This window comes from Zeus faber (genome assembly GCF_960531495.2).
Source record: "Zeus faber genome assembly, chromosome: 8".
In the NCBI taxonomy this organism is placed as follows: Eukaryota; Metazoa; Chordata; class Actinopteri; order Zeiformes; family Zeidae; genus Zeus; species Zeus faber.
Window position 1 is genome coordinate 27,795,156 of NC_137195.1, and position 21,548 is coordinate 27,816,703.

Below are 21,548 nucleotides of genomic sequence, written 5' to 3' on the forward strand. Positions count from 1 at the left end.
GACGGACCGACAGCGCCTGCACAAGCTGATCATCAGACAGCTGCTCTATAACGGCCACATCAATATTTCCAACAGCCTCATCAATAAGGTCAAGCCCCAAAACGTGGTGGCTCCCACTGAGCAGCTGATGCAGCTCGCAAAGATTGGTAGGCTTTCATGTGGTTTCCACTTCCCCTAATACGTGTTTCCGTGGCTATCTCATGTGGTTGTCTGAATTCATTTTTGATTTCCAAATCTCAAACAATGTCACTGGCAACCCCACAGGAATGGAGAAGGACGACAGCACGGTCCAGAATGCCATCGGTCGGCCGGACACAGCGGCGCAAATGTTGTCAGAGTTTTGCAGCAACTTCTGTCAACGTTTTTCCAGTCGTTCCTTCTGAGTTTTTTTGCGGTCCTTAAGTTTTGCCCAGAGTTTTCGGAGGTTCGTTCAGAAGTTTCAGAAAGTATTTTTGTCTTTTTTTTAAGGGGAGAGGGGCTGACCTCTAAAGCAACACATTCTGTCCATTGTTTCTTTGCTGCCTTGGAATATGGATTTCTTTGAGGCATCTAGAATCTAGATTCTATTTGCGGGAATAAATAAGCGAGAATCTACATTCTAGAAAGAAAATGTAAATATTTCAAAACACACAATAAATACTGGCAAATATACAATAAATACATAAAATACATGGCCCACCACTGGTAAATACATGTTCCTTGTATTATGTAATTGCTCGTGGTTATTTATACCAGTAATTATAATTCAGGAAGATTGTATATGTTGATACCTCTGGAGTGTATAAATTCTGACAGTGATGTTATTGGGTATTTATTTTGTAGAACTTACTCTGGTGCATGTCAGTTGTCCTCAGAAGGGTATATATTTATGACGTTTAATATGCTGCACTTTGTTAAATCCAATTGTCTTCTGGTAAAATAATACTGTTCACTCTGTAACTTCATATGGTTAAGAGTTTGCATCTTATATTACTTTAACTGAAGTCTAGTTGCAACTACACTTGACAGTATCTTGGTCAGGTTTGGTCGACTGACTCGTGAAATCCGTGTACTCTGTCAATTTGCGCATGCGCACAACGACTTCTCCTTTGTAACATACGTCTATGCGTGGCGCCATCTTGGTGAGGTCGTGATTATTGATCACAAACTTCCATAACACTGGACCGATCTGGATGAAACTCAAACGACGCCACGTTGGAACTGACAAATTTGTTATAGATTGTCTGTGGGTTCGTCGGCTCCACGACATCCATGGAAGTCTGACGTCGGTCACGTTTGCACCTGCCGCCACAATGGCTTGATCTGGATCAAACTTGGACAACGGCATGTCGGTACTGCCCCAAATTCATATTTTATTCACCTTGTCTGTAAGTGCGGTGGACCCATAGACTACGGACGTCAGTTTTTCTTTTTCGAAAGCATTTTTTCATTAACAAACGTTATAATCATTTATTTTCTCTTCGCTGACACTACCGTGCTTTTATTTTGACAGTCAGGAGAATCCCGGAAGTTTTTGTTTTCTCACCTGTCCGCTCTGACACGGTGGAAGTGCCCGTTTTCGTCTCTTTGTTTTTCTCTCTCTCGAAGATACGTCTCGTTTGTTTTTCTCGACGTCAAAATAACAATCTTCACATGTGCAACACGTTTTCTACGCGATATACGTGAAACCCCGTGAAAGAAGGTTCGTGAATGTCGACTCTGCTCAGTGACGTTAGCTTTAGCCGAGCGCTAGCTAAAACTGCGAGCACCACAACAAATTAATCAGTGTGATCAGTGAGAGTTTTTTTTGTATCATCGATTTTCTCGATGTTTTTTGCCATGTAAGCCCGTGTTCTATTCTGACAATAGCTATTTTAGAGGATCAGTAGCTGCTTTGTCACCCGTCAGCGTAGCTAACACCACTTGATTAGCTGAGCCTGGTTAGCCAGCACAGATAGGCGTTCATTGTTTACTTCAGGATTTCGTTGCTTTAATGTGTTGTGGTTGCCTTTTATGTTCATTTTTATGAGTCATATACATGTTTTGTCTTTAGTAATTGCATTTCAAGCTGTTTGTGAAAGCTTTCCTGTCGTGACAGAAGTCACTTCGTTCTGATTTCGATTCACTTTGGGTTTTGTGCGTTCTTCTACTTTCACTTTCGTTATTAATGAGCTACTTTGTCTCAGCAGGTTTTAAGACAAGCTATTGTGTTTAGGTCCGTGGAGATCCAACGAGTCTCGTTTACGTTTTTAAGTAATCAATTAAAAGGGCAAAAGTGTATTTTACTTCTTCAATACGTCCCTCGGATGCTCGTTGTTTGCTGCATCATTGCAGGCTGACATCATCAGTCAAGTCGCCAATACTGGCAAATCAGAGGAGCTTAATCGGGGCCAACTGTGCAGAAAGCTGATTATGATGACAGTTATTTTCTATCTTTAAAAAAGATATATAACCAATGGAGTGCTTTACCGTTGAAAAGCGTGAATGAAAATTATTTAGAAGAGGTTGATATACATCAGTGTTTATCTTTTGTCCACATCTCTCTTTCACTCTCTCTCTTGCTCTATCTCCCTATCAATCACAGTTGTCTTAGCTGTCCATGCCAGTAGTTTTGGAAAGGCCCAGACCAAAGTCTCAAAGTTAAACACCAAATGTACTCATCTACCTTAACCATAATGGATTACGGGATATAATCCCCCTATTTATGTATAATCTCAGCAGCCACTGATGTATCATATTTATAATGTGATGGATATTTCACTTTGAAATGAAACCTGCCCTTCGCCCTTCCAGATCTGCTATCTTCTACTGTGGGCCTGTGCAGGCATGGAGCCCCTGGCAGTGGACGATGACATCTGCATACTCAAACATGAGACAGCTTACGATATAGCCGGCGAGAGCCCTGTGTCAGTGTGTGCCGGCGACGAGTCAGTGGCGTCGCACTTTGCCCTGGTCACAGCCTACGAAGACATCAAGAAGAGGCTACGGGACACGGAGAGGGAGAACACACTGCTTAGGAAGAGAGTCAAGCAGCTAGAGGATAAGGTATTGAAACAGAGGCTGGTGGTAGGAGACGGTTATCTAGAGCTGTGCTGCAGCACCTACCAACGTGCTGTGGGAGCTCGCCAGGTCCACCATGAAAGTGTTTCTAATTCCACTTAAATAAATAATGGAAATTAGCTCTTGTGTTTCAAAATTGCAAGGCTGCACTGATTCATCAAATTCAACAGTGCTACACGTTTGTGAATTTTTTGTGTTTAACAGAACAGTTGTGTACTGTGGGATTATTTAATCCTAAACCAAGTTAGGGAAACACTGAAGGAGTAGGAACATTGGCATGGAGGTTGACAGGCATTATGTCCAATGCACTATGACCAGAACCTATTTGGATGTTAAAAAAAAACAAAACTATTTCTCACAAGTGAAAACAATACTGTAAATATTGCAAATCAGTTTAAACCATCTGTAGATTCTTTATTAACTTTTGTAAATTAAAAAAAACAAAAAACAATCTGGATATTTACCAAAATAATTCAAATACTCACCCTTTCTCCTGTGCCCTCCCATTATCCTCTATGCATCTTATTACTGCCACAGCTCTTCAGGCCGGAAGCCCCTCCGTCCGAAGGTCCCCAGTACGTGAACAAGGCTTTCAGCGCTTATCGTGGGATCTACATAGAGAAGGAGGACCTCCAGATGGAGCTCAACAAACTGGTAGGTCTCCTGGTGAGGAAAGCCTTTCCTTCATCTGGGACAAAAACCTGATTTGAATTGAAAGTGAGCACCCCAACAAAGCCAGTGGATAGTTTAAGCCAATCTCAGGGTTGTAGTACTGTAGTCTTCACTCTTGTCTTGAGTCCAGTCTCAAGTCTGCGTTCTTAAGGATTCATCTTTGAACCCCTTTCACACACGCTGTCTATCCCTGAAATGTTCCAGAACATTTCCTGCAAGGGGTCATGCGTAAATGGGAGCAGGGATCGATATTCCGGGAAATCTGTCCTGGGAATTTCTTACCTCAAGACCTAGTAGCATTTCCGAGAAAATGCGGGTAAGGCATTAATACGGCTGTGTTGTGAATGGAACAGTAATATTTCCAGGACAAGAACGTAGTAGGGGTGGAGCAGAATCTGAATACCGAGTTTCTATGAATATTGATTTCATACAAATATTTAAAAAAACATTTGTTTTCGGGAAGAAAAACATTCGGAAAAATGGCGAGTCTGATACGAACTATGACGCTCGGCCGCAAAGGTGATATACTGAAACACATCCAGTCTTTATCTTTCCTGAAAATGCCCCTCTCTATGCTTTGGGAGTATAGGTACTCCTCACTTAACAACCGAGTCCTGTTCCTAGGACCAGGTCGATAAGCGAGGACTCATATTATTTCACGGTAAGGGGGCGTTGCAATTGCGAACACTAGTGTAGTGAATACTGACAGACTGCGGGAACGAGACTGAGACTGAGAATGGTGATGAGATGAGATGTATACAGTGTGTATAAAGTGTATATACAGTGTAAATAGTATATATAGTATATATAGTGTATATAGTATATATATATATATATATATATAGTGTATATAGTATATAAAGCGTGGTGCACGATGAGATGCTTGACACTGAGACGCTACGCACGCCGCAGTATTGTACGCAGCATAGAATACCGACTGGTCAGAGAGCAGCTCGTGAGTCCGAATGGTCGTTAAACAGGTAAGTCGTTAAGTGAGGAGTACCCGTATAGTGTTGTGGCGTGTCTTTTTTTTTTTTTTTGAGTCAAGTGTCCTCCACACTGTAAGATGTGGTAGGAACTGTAATGCCATTTTCAACCATAGCCATGCTCTTAAATGATTTCCAGTTATCATATCCTGGGAATTGTGTACTGTTAGCCGGTCTGATCGCAGCTAAGAAGATGCTGCGCTCCGCTGGCAACCTCCTCACACACTTGAATGTACACAATGACTAAACACCTTTCCTGATGTGATTGCTATAGAGCTCTCGGTGGCTAGAATGCATGGTATAAAAGAGAGAACTATTACATGGGCTGATGCATATCACTAGGTAAAGGAACTATTCAAATAAGGGTGATGTCTATGTTTTGTCTGTTTGCAAGTATGATGCTGTCACACTTTAAATTTATCCTGAGATCTGGAGGGGGGTCGCCAACGGTAGGGTTTGGGGGGAGAATGGAGTAAAATATTTACACACATTCACATATACACTACTCACAAAAAGTTGGGGATATTTGGCTTTCGGGTGACATTTATGGAAAAAGTAAAAAGTTCACGCTACAGTGATATTACATCATGAAAGTAGGGCATTTAAGTAGAAGCATGCAATGGTGATTTCCTCATCTCAAACAATTTATTGAAACAAAAGCCAACAACAGTGGTGGGTATACCACAACAAAAAATGTCAATGTCTCAATAACTTGTCATGTGCCCTTGAGCATCAATTACAGCTTGACAACGACATCTCATGCTGTTCACAAGTCAACTTATTGTCTGCTGAGGCCTGGCACCCCACTCTTCTTGAAGGGCGGCCCTCAGGTCATTGAGGTTCTGGGGCACAGAGTTACGAGCCTCTACACGGCGACTCAGCTGTTCCCATAGGTTTTCTATGGGATTCAGGTCTGGAGAAAGTGCAGGCCACTCCATTTGAGGTGCCCCAGTCTCCAGCAGCCGTTCCCTAATGATGCGACCTCGATGAGCTGGAGCATTGTCGTCCATGAAGATGAAATTAGGCCTGTGTTGTTCATGCAGGGACACAATGACTGGATTAATGATGTTATTCAGGTAGTATGGGCTTGTGACTGTACCATTCACCAAGTGTAGGGCAGTTCTGTATTGACTAGACACACCTGCCCACACTGTAACACCACCACCACCAAAGGCTTGTTTGGTGACAAAAGTGGCGGATGCATAGCGCTCTCCTTGACGTCTCCAACATTGTTGGCAGCCATCATTTCTGCTCAACGCTAACCCTTGCAGGTCGTCTAGCACGCAGACCACGCTGATGTAAACGGTTTGGAATGGTCTGACATGACACTTGTTTGCCTCTCACCTCCCTTAAATGTGCCTGGAGTTGAGTGGCATTCATCATCCGGTTCCGCAGGGCACTGTTCATAATGAAGCGCTCATCAGTGTGGGATGTGGCCAAAGGACGTCCACCTCTATGCCTTTCTGTGACTCTTCCAGTCTCTGTATCTCTGTTGCAACCTGCTGATGAAACTCTGTGACACTCTAAGCTCAGTGGCCACTTCCCTCTGAGAACATCCTGTTTGAAGCCTCACAATGGCAAGGTAGTGTTGATCAATTGTTAGGTGTCGTCTTGGTCTCATGATGTCAAAACGTGAACAGCATGATGAAGAGGACTGTTTAAATACCAATTCTAATTGAACCAGGAAATGTATTGGTCGATTCATGGATCAAACACCTGTTGTGAATTTTGCTGTTCAGCTCCTTGTTAGAAAACAGCAAGTTGTGCAAAAATTACTGAAACATTGAACAGTTGGACATGTGCATTCAAAGGTTTAGAGAAGGTCAAATTAAGTTCACCTGCAAGATTATAGTGCACTTTAGGTTCATCCTGAAATTTCACCCAGAAGCCGAATATCCCTAACTTTTTGTGAGTAGTGTATATATATTTTAGCTAACCTACCCAAAGAAATGTCATGCAATACACGTGATGTGTCTTGCATGGCATTTCTTTGCATGATTTCTTTGCTCTCCTCCGAAAAAAAAAAAAAAATAATAATAATTTTTGTCACAAAGAAAAAAAAAGTCCCACTCGGACCCTGGATGTTTCTTTTAGAGTTAGGGATGGAGAGGCCCTACATGGTAGCGATGGGCGAGTACTAAAACGATCTCGAAAATTTTTACGATAAAGTCTTCGACGATAAAAATGATAAATTTATGAGCTTCATTTTTGATCGTTTGAGTCTGTTTCCTCTACCTACAAGGACACGGAACACAGAGCCAATCGTACAGCAGAGAAACAACCATTGTGCCATAAACAGCCAATCGTACAGCAGCGAAACAAATTTGTCAACATATAGCTGTTACAATACAATAACCAATTCTTATCATTGTAGACCGACAGCATTAATAATTAACATGGCTCAAACCATCTATTGGAGAGCTACTTTTAAATGGAAGGATGCAAATTACAATTTACCATTGTTAACAATGAGGGGACGAACAGGACTGTTGAGATTGTTTTTGTCTGTGTGGTAAGCATATACATGTGGGTGTAAGAGAGAGACAGAGACACAGGCGAAAGCTGCTTCAGATAATCAGGTCCAGACGTTGTCCGGTATTGCCCGTTCATACATGTAGTACACAACCGGTGATTGTCCGTGTCAGATGCGTTCACACCTACAGGAAATACTCTGTTTGTTTTAGGTGAGGGACGGCACCTATGTAGAGCATGCAGGAGGCAGGGCATGACACCAATGACGCATGACGCTGCAGAATTTTACAGCACACCGACTTATCAGTAATCGTTACTTTTTTGCGTTGATAAATGTATTTGGATGTGTCCGCAAAATAAACGAAAGAGTGGAAAAGAATATAAAACCTAACCTAGCCTTGGGCGATTTTGTCAAAAATTTTCAACCAGCCACCTTCAGCCCAACAACTGGCAATTGCAGATATATTTTTGCCTGTTTTGGGACCATTCTCATGGATCGGGCTCAGATAAATCTCCTGCTCCTCGTCACCTTTTGTCTGCAAAATTGATTTCCAACACTGGTGTTGAAAATCTCCATCTCCACATCTCCAATAATCTCTCCTCTGATTGGTAAAATTCTCGAGACAGACCATTAAATTAGCAAAATAAAAGGACACATATTGCGCAAATAAATCGTCCAAAAGAAAAACAATCGCCCATTGCGGATATATTCCTCCAGTCGTCCAAGCCTATATTGAACACAAAATGAGATATTCACTAATTTTACCCATTTTTATTTCTTTAAAATGTAAAGAAAACAAAGGCCAAAAAGTACAAAGAATTTTGCAATAATGGAATTTAATTTCACCTGCACTGTTTTGCCTCTTTCCCGCCCTGGGAGATAACCACTGGGAAAATATTCCCTCATTATTGTAAAGCAAAATTCATCTGTGTTTATAAAAAATAAAACAAAATATACTCTAAGATAACAACTTCCCTGTGTGGCGAGGTTTTGTTGAAAAAGAAGCCAATGAAGGCTATAAGCAAAGGGGGAAGAAAAACATAACTCATGCTCAAGCACTGAGATAATTAACATAGCACACCACATTGCATGCATTAAAATGAATAACAACCAGCAATTTGTGTATTACGCATAGGCACAGTGGAAGAGGCTTCTCAGCCCTGAGGCAAACAAATATGATGAAAATAAAAGTGAAGGAAAGCATATAAACCAGGTTAAAATAGCAAAGCAATCCAATGAATTCACAAATGCATGTTAAATTTTATAGCGAAAGCGATTAAGTGCAGGGAGCCTTTTCACTTACCTGTGACTAATGAAAGTCTTTATCACGTATATATTATCACTAACCTCCCTCTCTCTTTCTCTCTCTCCTCCTTGCGAGTAGAAAAAAGAGAAGAGCGAGAGTGAGAGGCTGCTGACAGAGCAGCTCCAGGCCAAAGAGTTGGAGTTGCTTCAGCTGAGGACGGAGATGGAGACCAGCCAAGGTACAGGTCCAGGTACAGCTCGCTCACAGGAACCTCCTTCCGTACGATGGGCTTCCTGAGGCGAAAACACTGTGTATAACAGGATGCCGGGTTCTCACCAGCTCCTGGGGGCGTTTGTAGTGCTTGAATTTCGTCCGCGGAAATCAAAGTACTGGAATACCTTCAAATTGAGCCCCTTTTAAGTGCTTGAAAAGTCCTTGAAAACGGCGCGATCACTGAAAACCTGTGATGATCCCCCTACTTTTGTTCTTCAAATTGCGCGTAATCAAAAGCTTCCAGAATCGCTGTTACGACATAAGATTATGCAAGGGAAATGTAAACTTAATACAGCATGGTTGGAAATAGACACTTATAATAGCAGATGACAATGAGATTAATAATAGATATTCAATATAATAGTTTTTCCCACTGGTCTAAAATATTCTTGTGGTGGTAGCAGCAGTGGGGGGCATTTCTATTGGAATTTCAGAGCTGATGGCTCTCTAAGCTTAGCTAAAGTTAGTCTGTCTCTTTCTTAGCTGCCGTAGCCCAAAGAGAAAGCAAGTGATAATCTTTCTGATATTTAGCCAGGACAAGTTACTTGTGCTGAATACACTGGAGTGTTGTAGCTACCAACACAGTATAGTTGCCGCGTTCTTTCATAGATTTCAAAGCTGCTAACAAAGTCAGACAACAATTACACAATGAGGAGAAAAGGAGTTGGTTTACCTGGCCCGTGCTTGTAAAATATTCACAGTGTCCGCGTCTTCTAATGTAATACCAGAGCACGTCTCGCTCTCTGTTGCCATTTTTACACCAAAATTAGCGGGTGTATCCAGGTTTTTTTAAACAAGCTAAAAATAGGCAATTTACACCTTTCCCATTGCCAGGATAAATGCTGTTCTTTATTTTTTTTTTCTGGTGTGTCACGTTCGACGTCACGAACACGCCGGGAAAAAGGGGGGTGTCATGGTTCCAGTGTATGGGGGGGGCGGCAGTACAGGAGACAGCAACTTAAACAACGACATAAACCCTAAAACTTGGAGAACAAACAACGGCTAATCACCCAGCCAGCCTTGGTTCCCTTCGTTCCTCCAAAAGAGCCGTTCAAAAGAATCGGATCATTCGTGAACGACTGAACACTACAGTAGAAGCAGCATGGAGTATTCATGCCCGCGCATCGGCTGCTGCCTCTGGTCCTTTGGTGGCAGGGAGCGGAGATGTTCCTCCGGTTCAAAGACCTGCTTGGGGCGGTGCTGGACTGACTCTGAGCCCGGCGGTGAGTGTTGGGATCCCCACACTCAAAACATTTCATGTTCCCCCGTGCGGGGAAGGAAGTCATTGACTTCTGCTTTTGGATTCTAAATCTGATATGAAATAATCTAATGTGGCATGGATATTCCTGTCTATTTATACGTCTGGAACTTCAACGCATGTCGCATCGCACTGGTAAAGGGGCTAAAATTAGCTAATTGACATCAGAGCCGATCGGAGCCGGAGCAGATTGCAGGGTGTCTGTATGATCTGGAACTAGAACCCGGGTGTTACCTTTCCCACTAATGACAAATGCCGGAGGTTAGCTGGTGTTACAGGGTTTTTGGCGCAGTGGGAAAGTGGTGTGGTTCTTTGCAGAGCATGTGCGATTGTCAGTAGACCCTTCTCACAATAGCAGAACAAACAGGTACTGGACGGTAGAGCGAGGGGAGATTGTCCACTAGTTAATGGATCGCTGAATGGCGTCGTTCTCTTAAACGGATTTAAAAAAATAAAATAAAATAGATAGAATTGGTTGCCAAATATGCTTTGGCAGCTGTTTATATATCTGGGTGGCCCGTCCAAGTAAGGTCTATGTGTATGAAACATTGTAATAGATATACTGTAAATAATAGACAATGAGATTAAGATTACATTTGAATTTAATAAAGCTCAGATTGGAAATTTATTGTACTTGTTTTGCATGAAGCCCTTGAAAATTAATTGATTTTCTGTGCTCTGGAATTGCACTTGCCGGACAGTCACGGACACTCTCGTGCGTGGAGTCACATCGTCTACATCTGCATCCTGGAGAATTTTTTACGGCCACATTTATTTCCCAAAATAGACTTGCCGAAAAGAGCAAGCATCGTCATGCCGAAGGCTTCACACACATCGCAAGCTTTGTCCACATCAGCTGTTGTGAAAGTTGACTGAGTGCCAATGTTTTTCAGATTTGAATGACGCATTGCAGGGCGTATTTTCAATTTTACCAACATGTGGTTAAAGCACATGTGAACAACTTCACCTGAAAACTTCACTTGGACATGATGCCTTGAAAGACATGCAGGCTTGTTTTTGGTCTTGTTTGCTAATAGTGTTGTCGTGTGTGTGTGTGTGTGTGTGTGTGTGTGTGTGTGTGTGTGTGTGTGTGTGTGCGTGTGCGTGCGCGTGTGCGTGCAGTGATGAAGAGCCTGAACAGCCCCCAGGACTACTGGCAGGTGGACAGGTTAAACAGCGAAATGAAGATCCACCAGCTGCAAATGGAGCTGGAGAGGCTGACACTGGAAAACGGAAAACTGCTGGAGAGTTGTGGGGTGAGGAGGAAGGGGCCGGGGGTGGGGTTGGGGGAGGAGCGATGTGAGAGTCTGGGGTACTGACAATAAAGACAAAAAGAGTAATTGTTCTAACAGAGTTTGGGGGTATGCAAGTCACAAAATAAGACTATAAGGAAAATGGGGGAATGTTGGATGGGTAGACTGGATGGATTTGTTCTAAACATAATTATAAAACACGTTGCAGCTCAATTTGACTTTGTTGATGTAGTACTTTGTTTTTTCCCCAGGAACCCCACTGCCTGAATGGACCAAACTCTGACCAGAGCCAGGATGTTCAGTTTAACGCCAGGTACGCTGTTTCTCGAATAGTCCACAAATCTTGCTGCTAACCCTGTTGAATAAGATATCACATTTGGGTTAAGTTAAATAAAGCCACACTTTTGTGAAAGTGTGCAATTCTTCGGCTGCCCACTAGAGGGAGACATGGGTTTGTTGCTCTGGAAACTGAAACAGACACAAATGGAACTATAGTTTGAAGGGCAACAACATAGTCCTGTCTCCAAATACACAAATTGTTTGCTGCAGTAACAAAAATCTGTGATATATATAAATACAATATATTTACCTCACCTCACATGAAGGATGCATCTATTTTCTTCTATAGCTGTCGGTCTTAAAAATAAAAAAAATATTGTGGGCTTCATTTTGCGCTGCACAGTTGGTTTATTTTTTTCTCCTCACAGTTTGTTCCTTGATTTTATTTTATTCCATTTTGAGCTGATGAAGTTATAACAGTGTTGATGAACAAATGACACGGCTCACAGGTTTAATACATCATGGCTGTTTACTTATTCTTCACACTCTATATCATACAGTGGGGCAAAAAAAGGATTTAGTCAGCCACCAATTGTGCAAGTTCTCCCACTTAAAAAGATGAGAGAGGCCTGTTATTTTCATCATAGGTAAACCCCAACTATGAGAGACAAAATGAGAAAAAAAAATCCAGAAAATCACACAAAAGTTCATCTCAATACTTTGTTATATACCCTTTGTTTGCAATGACAGAGGTCAAACGTTTTCTTTAAGATTTCACAAGGTTTTCACACACTGTTGCTGGTATTTTGGCCCATTCCTCCATGCAGATCTCCTCTAGAGCAGTGATGTCTTGGGGCTGTCACTGGGCAACAGGGACTTTCAACTCCCTCCAAAGATTTTCTATGGGGTTGAGATCTGGAGACTGGCTAGGCCACTCCAGGACCTTGAAATGCTTCTTACGAAGCCACTCCTTCGTTGCCCGGGCAGTGTGTTTGGGATCATTGTCATGCTGAAAGACCCAGCCACGTTTCATCTTCAATGCCCTTGCTGATGGAAGGAGGTTTTCACTCAACATCTCACGATACATGGCCCCATTCATTCTTACCTTTACACGGATCAGTCATCCTGGTCCCTTTGCAGAAAAACAGCCCCAAAGCGTGATGTTTCCACCCCCATGCTTCATATGACATTCTCCCAATCCTCTTCCGGATCATCCAAATGCTCTCTAGCAAACTTCAGACGGGCCTGGACATGTACTGGCGTAAGCAGGGGGACACGTCTGGCACTGCAGGATTTGAGTCCCTGGCGGCGTAGTGTGTTACTGATGGAAGCCTTTGTTACTTTGGTCCCAGCTCTCTGCAGTCATTCACTAGGTCCCCCCGTGTGGTTCTGGGATGTTTGCTCACCGTTCTTGTGATTATTTTGACCCCACGGGTGAGATCTTGCATGGAGCCCCAGATCGAGGGAGATTATCAGTGGTCTTGTATGTCTTCCATTTTCTAATAATTGCTCCCACAGTTGATTTCTTCACAACAAGCTGCTTACCTATTGCAGATTCAGTCTTCCCAGCCTGGTGCAGGTCTACAGTTTTGTTTCTGGTGTCCTTTGACAGCTCTTTGGTCTTGGCCATAGTGGAGTTTGGAGTGTGACTGTTTGAGGTTGTGGACAGGTGTCTTTTATACTGATAACGAGTTCAAACAGGTGCCATTAATACAGGTAAAGAGTGGAGGACAGAGGAGCCTCTTAAAGAAAAAGTTACAGGTCTGTGAAAGCCAGAAATCTTGCTTGTTTGTAGGTGACCAAATACTTGTTTTATTTTTTACAAATTAATTCATTAAAAATCCTACGATGTGATTTCCTGGATTCTTTCCCCCCATTCTGTCTCTCATAGTCGAAGTGTACCTATGATGAAAATTACAGGCCTCTCATCTTCTTAAGTGGGAGAACTTGCACAATTGGTGGCTGACTAAATACTTTTATGCCCCACTGTATCTATATAAGCATTTACTGGTATGGAATAAAAATGAATTAAGTGTCGGAGAAAGCACATTTGGTTACTAATATTAGAATCTGAATCAGTAAAATGTTGCTTAGATATTGGTTGGAGTCGGCTCAGTGTACCATATAATGTATTTCAAATTACTGGCGGGAAATAAGAAACCTGCAGTTAAACATGCTGTCGTCTCCAGGGAGCAGTGCATGCAGCAGATGTACGAGGCGCTGTGCTGCGAGGTCACTCGGCTCCACTCGGAACTCAAGCACCAATCGGGCCTGGTTAGGAAACTCAGACCGCTGCTGAATGAAAACAGAAAAGGTGAGGACACACACACACACACACACACACACACTGCTCTCCTGTCGTTGGCTGGTGTGAATGTGCCACTTCTAACCTTGTGCCCTCGTTCACAGTTGCATGTACATATGTGACCCACCGCAGCAAAACTCGCCATCTCGCGCATTTCCAAAATGCTCCAGGAGCAGCCAAATAAGTTGGAAAGAAACCTTTCTTGAAGGAAAACGAGACTTTTCCAGATTTGTGTTCCTTTGTGTTTTTTTTTATCCATCAACGTATTTTCAAAGCCGGGTTTGATTCATAAATAGTAGGAAAATGTTAAACCGTGGAGTTAAATATTCCCGTTAGATTACATGGGGAAACACAGTTCACTTACCGGGACGCTGAACAGCGCCGAATGGTTTCCTTTAAAGAGAGCGTCCAGGTGAAGATCATTCATCCATATTCTTCCATATATTGTGAAGTCACAATGTGAAACCGTTTTGATAGAATTCAACCTTTAAATCTTGCGTGTTTTATACACACTGAGACAACGTTGTGGAGGGGCCGTGTCACTGACGTCACCGTCACTTCCGTAAAGAAGACGAGGATCCGGTTTCAATTGTCTGTGAAAACTTTAATTTCCCTGTGTTGTTATTGATTACGAGAAGCGGATGGAGGAAGATCTAAATCGTATCGGGGACCTTAATATGACCAGTGCGATAGATCCAAGTCAGTTTAAGCAGCGTGCACTGGACTTCATTTTTCGCGATGACAGTCAGTTCTCTGACAGCGCCGCTGAATCAGATATTATCCCGGACTTGGAGAACATTTCAAACAGCGGATTTCAACCTGAATGTGACGATGAAACAGAATATTTTCAAGAACCACCGGAGGAGACCGACGATACACGCGTTGTTGTTACAACGGAAGAAGTTGATGAAGTCCGTTAAGCTTGGTGATTTTAAAATAAAATAATTCCACTTTTATAAAACACGTATATTCTAACTGTTAAATAAAAGCTTTTTTTCAACAAAGATATGTTCAACGTTCCCTTAAAACACAAGAACAAAGCAGTGATTCAGGCCCATTCAGCAGTATGTTCATTAGCCATGTGGCTTCGGCTACTCCATTTGCATTCTGGGAGCGAGGTGAATGAAGATGAGTCGCGGCGGAACTTTGAAGGTGATCATCTCAGGATAACAGTTTGCCACACCCTTGTCATTAACAAGTCATATCTTTAAAAATAATTGCTTGATTTGCACAAGTGACACCTTGTTTGGAGGCTCAGATTCTCCACTTTCAAATGATGCGAAAAGAAAAAGTCGAAATGACCCTAAAGTATGTGGCACATATGTGACCCACCGCAGCAAAACCCGCATTGTCGCGCATTTCTCAAATGGGCAGGAGCAGCCAAATAAGTTGAAAAATCTTCTAGAAGGAAAACTAGATTTTTCCAGATTTGTGTTCCTTTGTGTTTTTTAATTTATTTTATTTTTTTAATAAACGTATATTCGATCCCGAGTTTGATTTATAAGTAGTAGATAAATGTTAAACCGTGGAGTTAAATATTACTTTTAGATCACATGGGGGGAGACAGTTCACTATTTTTTTTTTTTTTAAATACCTTTATTAGTCGCACAAGGGAAATTCGCAATTTCTCTGCATTTATCCATCCTAGTAACTGACATATCTAGGAGCAGTGGGTTGCCATATAAAGGTGCCCGGGGAGCACTTTCTGCTTACTAGACAACCTGCTATACCCCCTGAGCTACTGCCTTCCTTACCGAGACGCTGAACAACGCCGATTGATGGTTTCCTTTAAAGCGAGCGTCCAGGTGAAGATCATTCATCCATATTCCATGTGATTTGAAATCACAATGTGAAACCGTTTTGATAGAGTTCAGCCTTTAAATCATACTACTCTTACACACATTATTGTGTAGTTGGCCTATACCAATGCAGAAGTAAAGCTGACGTCACCAGGTGTTGGGAAAAGCGTGATTATCTCAGAAACACAGTTTGCCGCACCCTCGTCATGAACAAGTCATAGCTTTAAAAATATTTGCTTGCTTGTTTGGAAGCTCTGATTCTCCACTTGCAAATGATGTCGAAAGTCAACCGGCACCAAAAGTACCTAAAATCTGCCGTGGGTCACATATACATTATGTGTATGTGCAGCACCATGCAACTGCAGCCTTTTCACACCTCTCCCCCAAGACTCTGCAAAGTGGGCGTGGGAAGCTGGTAACATCCTGTGAGACAAAAAAAAAAAAAAAAAAAAAGTTTGCACAGAAACCTTTTGGTTGTTTCCCACCACAAACTGTGAGCTCTTGGACAGACATGGTTCCTTGTCCTAAAAAGGCAACCTGCAGGTCGGCGTACCCATTGAATTCATGCGCGTCATTCTTGTACTGCAATTAGCCACGGCCACCTAGAAGGCCGACGTTGCCCGCGAACTTGAACGTGACATCATAACGAGGGACGGGACAGAGCCGGTGGTACCGTGAATGCCAACTCGGCAAAGAGAAGAGATGCGCAGAAATGAGTTATTATTCTTTTTCTTTCAGCTATTTAATAGGTTTCTACAGTGCAATACATCTACAACAGTCACAGCCCTAACAATTCACTGATTTTAGCACCAAAGATTCTCTGGCAGGTTTAGATAAAAAAAAACAAAAAAACAGTACTACGATACAATTCGATTCTGCTGTTTCAACTTCTGAATTATTTGAAAACCGTAATATCGCTACTTTGTTTGAAAGAAGGAATTTAAATACTTAATTTCTGTATTAGACTGAATTTATTCTGTGAAATATTTTTACAATGTTTGTCAGATGGTGTACTGAAAAGTTAGGAACAATTATCATTATGATTGGCATTTAAAAAACCTTAACTGTCTGCAAAAATATATATAAAAAATAAAATAGAATAAATAGGATAGTCAAATAGCCGAAAAATACAAAGCAGAAATAAGTAAAATATAAAAATATATTTACAGAATCAGTTACAATACAGAATACAATATTGAATTGTATCGTGACCCGAAAATTAAATCATAAGATTCTGCCCAATACCCGGCCCTAAAAATGTTCCCATTTCAAGCTCGGCTTCAGTTCTCCGCAAAGCGTGCTGCACGATTATCCAAACCGGCATGCCCACTCGCTCCCTGTGGAACCAACCCTTCCTTCACACTCGTTCTGCCTCGAAGACAAGCGTAACAAGCAACTCATGTATCTGTCTTAGCATTGGTGAGAATCTGCATCCTTTATAACTGATTGCCATGGCGTTGCTCATACATGACGTTAAAATTCTACACCCACATTACCGTTTGGAGGAAAGAAGAACTAGGGGGACCGCAGGAAGTGAAATGGGCTAGAGGTAGACTTTAGTCATTGAACCTTGAAAAGATCACTTAGTGTGGTCACTGTACATACAGCTTATTTCTGCATAAGGTTCAAGAGGAGCAATTTTACACCCTGGTTTTCGACATGTGTAGCAGAGGGTCTGCCCTGCTTATGGAGGGAGGCATCAGCGCTTGTCCTCACTACTAATATCTACGATGGGATCTTTTACGAGATTACCTCAGATATAACAAAACTGGAGAACTAAGACTAAGGGTAAGTACAGCATATGGATAAACACAAATAGCAGCCTCTATTTATAGGAGCATGGCCAGGTCGCCCACTGACGTCTATTCTGTTTTCCTTGGAAAAAAGAGAGGTGGAACATTAGCATGAAATACAACAAATCTTGGCCTATTTATTCCACCAAATGCAAGGGTAATCCATTAACTTAGATGAGACAGACACCGGGAAACCATGGTGGGGGTGGGGGTGTATTTACGGGAAGATGGCGTGCATCTGTATTCCTCCAATGATCCTTTGGAATCACTTTTATTCAAATCCAAGCCTCGGGGGACCCTCTCCATGGAAGAAAGTGTGTGTGTGTGTGTGTGTGTGTGTGTGTGTGTGTGTGTGTGTGTGTGTGTGTGTGTGTGTGTGTGTGTGTGTGTGTGTGTGTGTGTGTGTGTGTGTGTGTGTGTGTGTGTGTGTGTGTGTGTGTGTGTGTGTGTGATGAGAAACTCTAATTTAAACTTTATTATCCTCTCAAAATGAGGATTTGATGGCAAAGCAGTGAAGTGTGTGTGATTAGGATATTTTCTTTCATTTGTACGTCTATCTAACGATACGCTTGATGTCGGGGGAGGGGGAGCGACGGGGTCGACTTTACTCATGCATTCTGATTTCTTTTGATTGTGGGGTGTTGTTATTCACGTTTGTGTATTTCATACAGCGTTATTCGGCGGTGGTGGCATTTACATGTGAAAGAGTTGTCTGACGGTACAATATCCAGTCTACTGTTTATCGGTGGGATTCTCACTCCTTCCCAAGGCCTTGAGCGGTGAAATCATTTAGGATTCAACCTGGAGGGTCCAATACAAAAGGACCTCAAATGAACCCTACTTGATAGTCGTTCAGTACTGTACTCCCAATATGTACATTTACATCACATAACCTGATTTGTATGGAGTTCCTGTGAAGTCAAGGATCCTACTTCTTAATCTCTGGATCGACATTAAAGGTTTTATCATTTCTGACATATTCTCTCTCTCTCTCTGTGTAGCTGCCTCAACCGTTCCCATCCAGTGTCTGGACGACATGGAGAAGAACAACAACCAGCACCCGGTGCTCAGGGTGTCCGTGCCTCGCCCGCCCAACGCGCCCCCGGCGCCCCCGGGCTCCGGCTGCCCCTGCCCGCCCCTGGGGGCCCCGTCCGGGCCCCAGCTGCCGGACGGCCTGAGGGAGGACTGCTGGTACGACGGGCCCTGGCCGGCGCCGCACTGCGCGGCGGAGGCCCTCGGCGGGAGCGACCCCTGCTCGGTGCTCCTCCCCCCGCCCCCCCTCAACCAGGCCTCCCTGGACGACAGCTCCAGGTCCTTCCCCAGCCCCCCCAAGCCCAGCTCCGTGGCGTCCAACTCCCCTTCTTCCATAGGGAACTGCAGCCCCAGGAGCCCCCCCAACACCGAGTGGGCCAAACCCTATTGAGGCGAGAGCGAGAGGGAGATGGATGGATGACGGACGGATGCAAGCGAGTGTGACGACTGAGTGTGTGGACCCTTCAACCCTGCCACATAGCTACCACCTAACCTGCCTTAAGATGATTAACAACACTGCTCTGAACTCACTCAACCTACGTGGCCATTGGAACGCGCCGCCTGACCGGCCGGGCGCTCTTCCAGCCGCGGCCCCCACCCCCCCCCCCCCCCCCCCCGGGCGCTCACCGACGCTGCACCTCTGTAAAGCCGCGTCGGTGAAGAACATATCTGACTCGGGCTGAGGTGGAGCTGACCGGACCGGACCCCTTCAGAAAGACAGCGTTTAGGTCTTTTTTCGTGCGTGTGTGAGCGTGTCCAAACAGTGCGTGTGCCTATGTGTGCAGATCTGTGCGTGGGCGGTTTGGCCATTGCCCGTATCAGCATCTCTCCATAATAAAACCTGATCAGTGACAGCGGGGTCACCCCTGCTCCACACCCGGATCAATACTAGCGCTAGGTTTTCTAAGAATCTGTAACTCCCGCCAATGTAAGTCTCTTTACCTTTGACCGTTGTAAAGTATAAAGGGTATATAGTCCCCCTGGTCGTTGAATGACAGTGTGAAGGAGGTCGCTATTGTCGCTATTGTTTCTTGTTTTGTTTTTGTACAGCGGTGGATAGACATACAGGATGACTTTTAACAGAGAGCTTCATTCCAAAGTGAAACCTTCAGCATTTTTTCCCAGTTCCAATCAGTTTTATTTGACCAAAACAATAACCGCCATTGAAGTTAAAAGCAAAAACTCATATCATCACAGTGTATTCTCTCAAGTTAGTCCCACCTGTATGCGTTGAAAAAAATAAATAAATAAATAAATTTAAAAAAGAACGTTTGTCAATTCCAATCAAAATTGGATGTTTCACATTTTTGGAATGAATCCCTTCAACCTCCCTGGCACCAAAAACAACAACAAAAAAAAGTATCATTTCACAAACAACTCCACAACTCATAAGCCTCTCAAACCTGCCTGTGAGCGGATCCTCAACTTTCAGCTCTTGTTTTCCAGACACTATCCCGTGTAGTGTTTTTTGGTTTTGTTGTCCTGTTTATCCTCAAGTAACATTGTACAAGGGATGTTGGTGCGCCGGGCCGTGTATTTTAAAGTGTGTCGTCATAGGAAACCTTTAATCATGAGGACTTGCTGAATAGGAAATAGCAAAAACCTGAACTTTTACACGGAGGGAACAGACAGATGATTCTAAAACCATCTCGCAGCGCGATGCTGGCTCGGCTTCCGTCTCGCTGAAGCTGCAATATCAATTCCGGGAGTTTGCTTTACTGCACTGTCAGATTTTTTTTTTTTTTCTTCTTCAAGAATCAGTATGAGCTTCTAAAGAGAAAAAACAAAAAACATTTGTATAGAGGAAAACAATCATTGCTGGACATTCCATCTGCGCTATTGCAACGGAAACCTAACGAGAGGCTTCTCCCTCCAACCTTGCAAAGCCTTTTTTTTTTTTGGGCAGTATACGGGGAACATATTAAGACGACCATGTCCATCTATACACGTGACAGGCTTTAGTGTTTTCTGCCGGGCTGATTTTTTTGCACTCCAGATTTTTCGCCTCCCCTCGACATGTCCCTGTGTGTGGGTGTGTGTAGAATTGTCCGCCTTAGGGACGCCGTAGGGAATCGTAAGTGAATTCAACCCGTCAAGATGGCTGTGGCTTGTCAAATGGGTGCACCGAGCACACATAAAAAAGCCGTCTTGCGTAACCATTTCCCTTCCGTCTCTTTAACGTCTTGATTTTTACGGACAATGTTATTTTACAGCAGCAGTTTTTCGTACTTCTGTGAACAATTTGCAAACCAAATGCAATGTACAGTAGATATGGATTATATTTTAGAATTATTGCACTCAGACTGTTTGTAAATATGGCAAAAGCTAAATGAACGAATGAATGAATGTGACCGTGTTTGTGTCTTGATTTTCGTGTCTTTTGGAATAAGAGCATCAATATTATTATGTAACGCTCACACCTACTCATGGTGTCAGGGTCACATAAATATGTCCTTTAAAGACGTACAGGGTAAGTCCATCTGGTCATGAAATGTCAACTGTTCTGTTTACAGGTTGTGGCAGATGTCAACAATACCCTCCATGATGATGTCCAATAAGCTGTATCCCTTGGATTTTTCTCAATTACATCAATACAGATTTAAAATACAAATACTGTTTTGTTAGGAGACAAATCAAGACAAATTGTGTGAAGTTATCTATCTTTATGAAAATGTCTTCAACCATGTATAGAAAAATAAAACGAATTCCAGGAATTTAAGAGTAGAAACCCATTTAAATAGAACAGCTGAAAGAAGACGTTTATAAAACTAAAATTATTTTGTGGACTTTTAAGACTTTATTATAAATCTAAAATCATCGCCAATTATTAGGGTTTCAAGCACATAGTGCTAAAACCTATTGTTTTTGTGCTAGTGTATTACTACAATTATGACTATTAATATTATTACTACTACTACTGTGGGATAGTACATTGCAGAGACATGACATTTTCACCAATAATTGAAGTTGCTTGCAAATGCTGCCCAAGCTCATGTGGGCACTAGGATTAAATTGTAGAAGAAAGTGAGGGATTTCAATTTAATTTTCACCATTTGTAAACTTACATATTACAATTCTATATGTAAACTGACTATCGATCCTATTGAACTGGCAAATCTACTTAAAACTCCCAATGCAAA

The 21,548-nt window shown here is 42.7% G+C and overlaps 1 protein-coding gene across 3 annotated transcripts; it reads left to right on the plus strand.

Annotated features, from left to right (window-relative positions):
• The first annotated feature begins 1,538 nt into the window (after positions 1 to 1,538).
• Positions 1,539 to 20,976, plus strand: azi2 (5-azacytidine induced 2). Of its 3 annotated transcripts, XR_013844290.1 has the most exons (9): positions 1,539 to 1,681; positions 2,773 to 3,024; positions 3,577 to 3,705; positions 8,555 to 8,654; positions 11,070 to 11,203; positions 11,452 to 11,513; positions 13,669 to 13,793; positions 18,378 to 19,136; positions 20,922 to 20,976. XR_013844290.1 is itself a non-coding variant. In XM_080005572.1 (8 exons), the coding sequence occupies exons 2-8, from the start codon at positions 2,806 to 2,808 to the stop codon at positions 18,797 to 18,799; spliced, it is 1,191 nt and encodes a 396-aa protein (XP_079861698.1). In that variant the 5' UTR covers positions 1,539 to 1,681; positions 2,773 to 2,805; the 3' UTR covers positions 18,800 to 20,735. The 3 variants fall into 3 exon arrangements, 2 of the variants coding, with proteins under 2 accessions (XP_079861698.1, XP_079861699.1); XM_080005572.1 differs by lacking the exon at positions 20,922 to 20,976 and having other exon boundaries at positions 18,378 to 20,735; XM_080005573.1 differs by lacking the exon at positions 20,922 to 20,976 and having other exon boundaries at positions 3,577 to 3,693; positions 18,378 to 20,735.
• Positions 20,977 to 21,548: the final 572 nt, after the last annotated feature.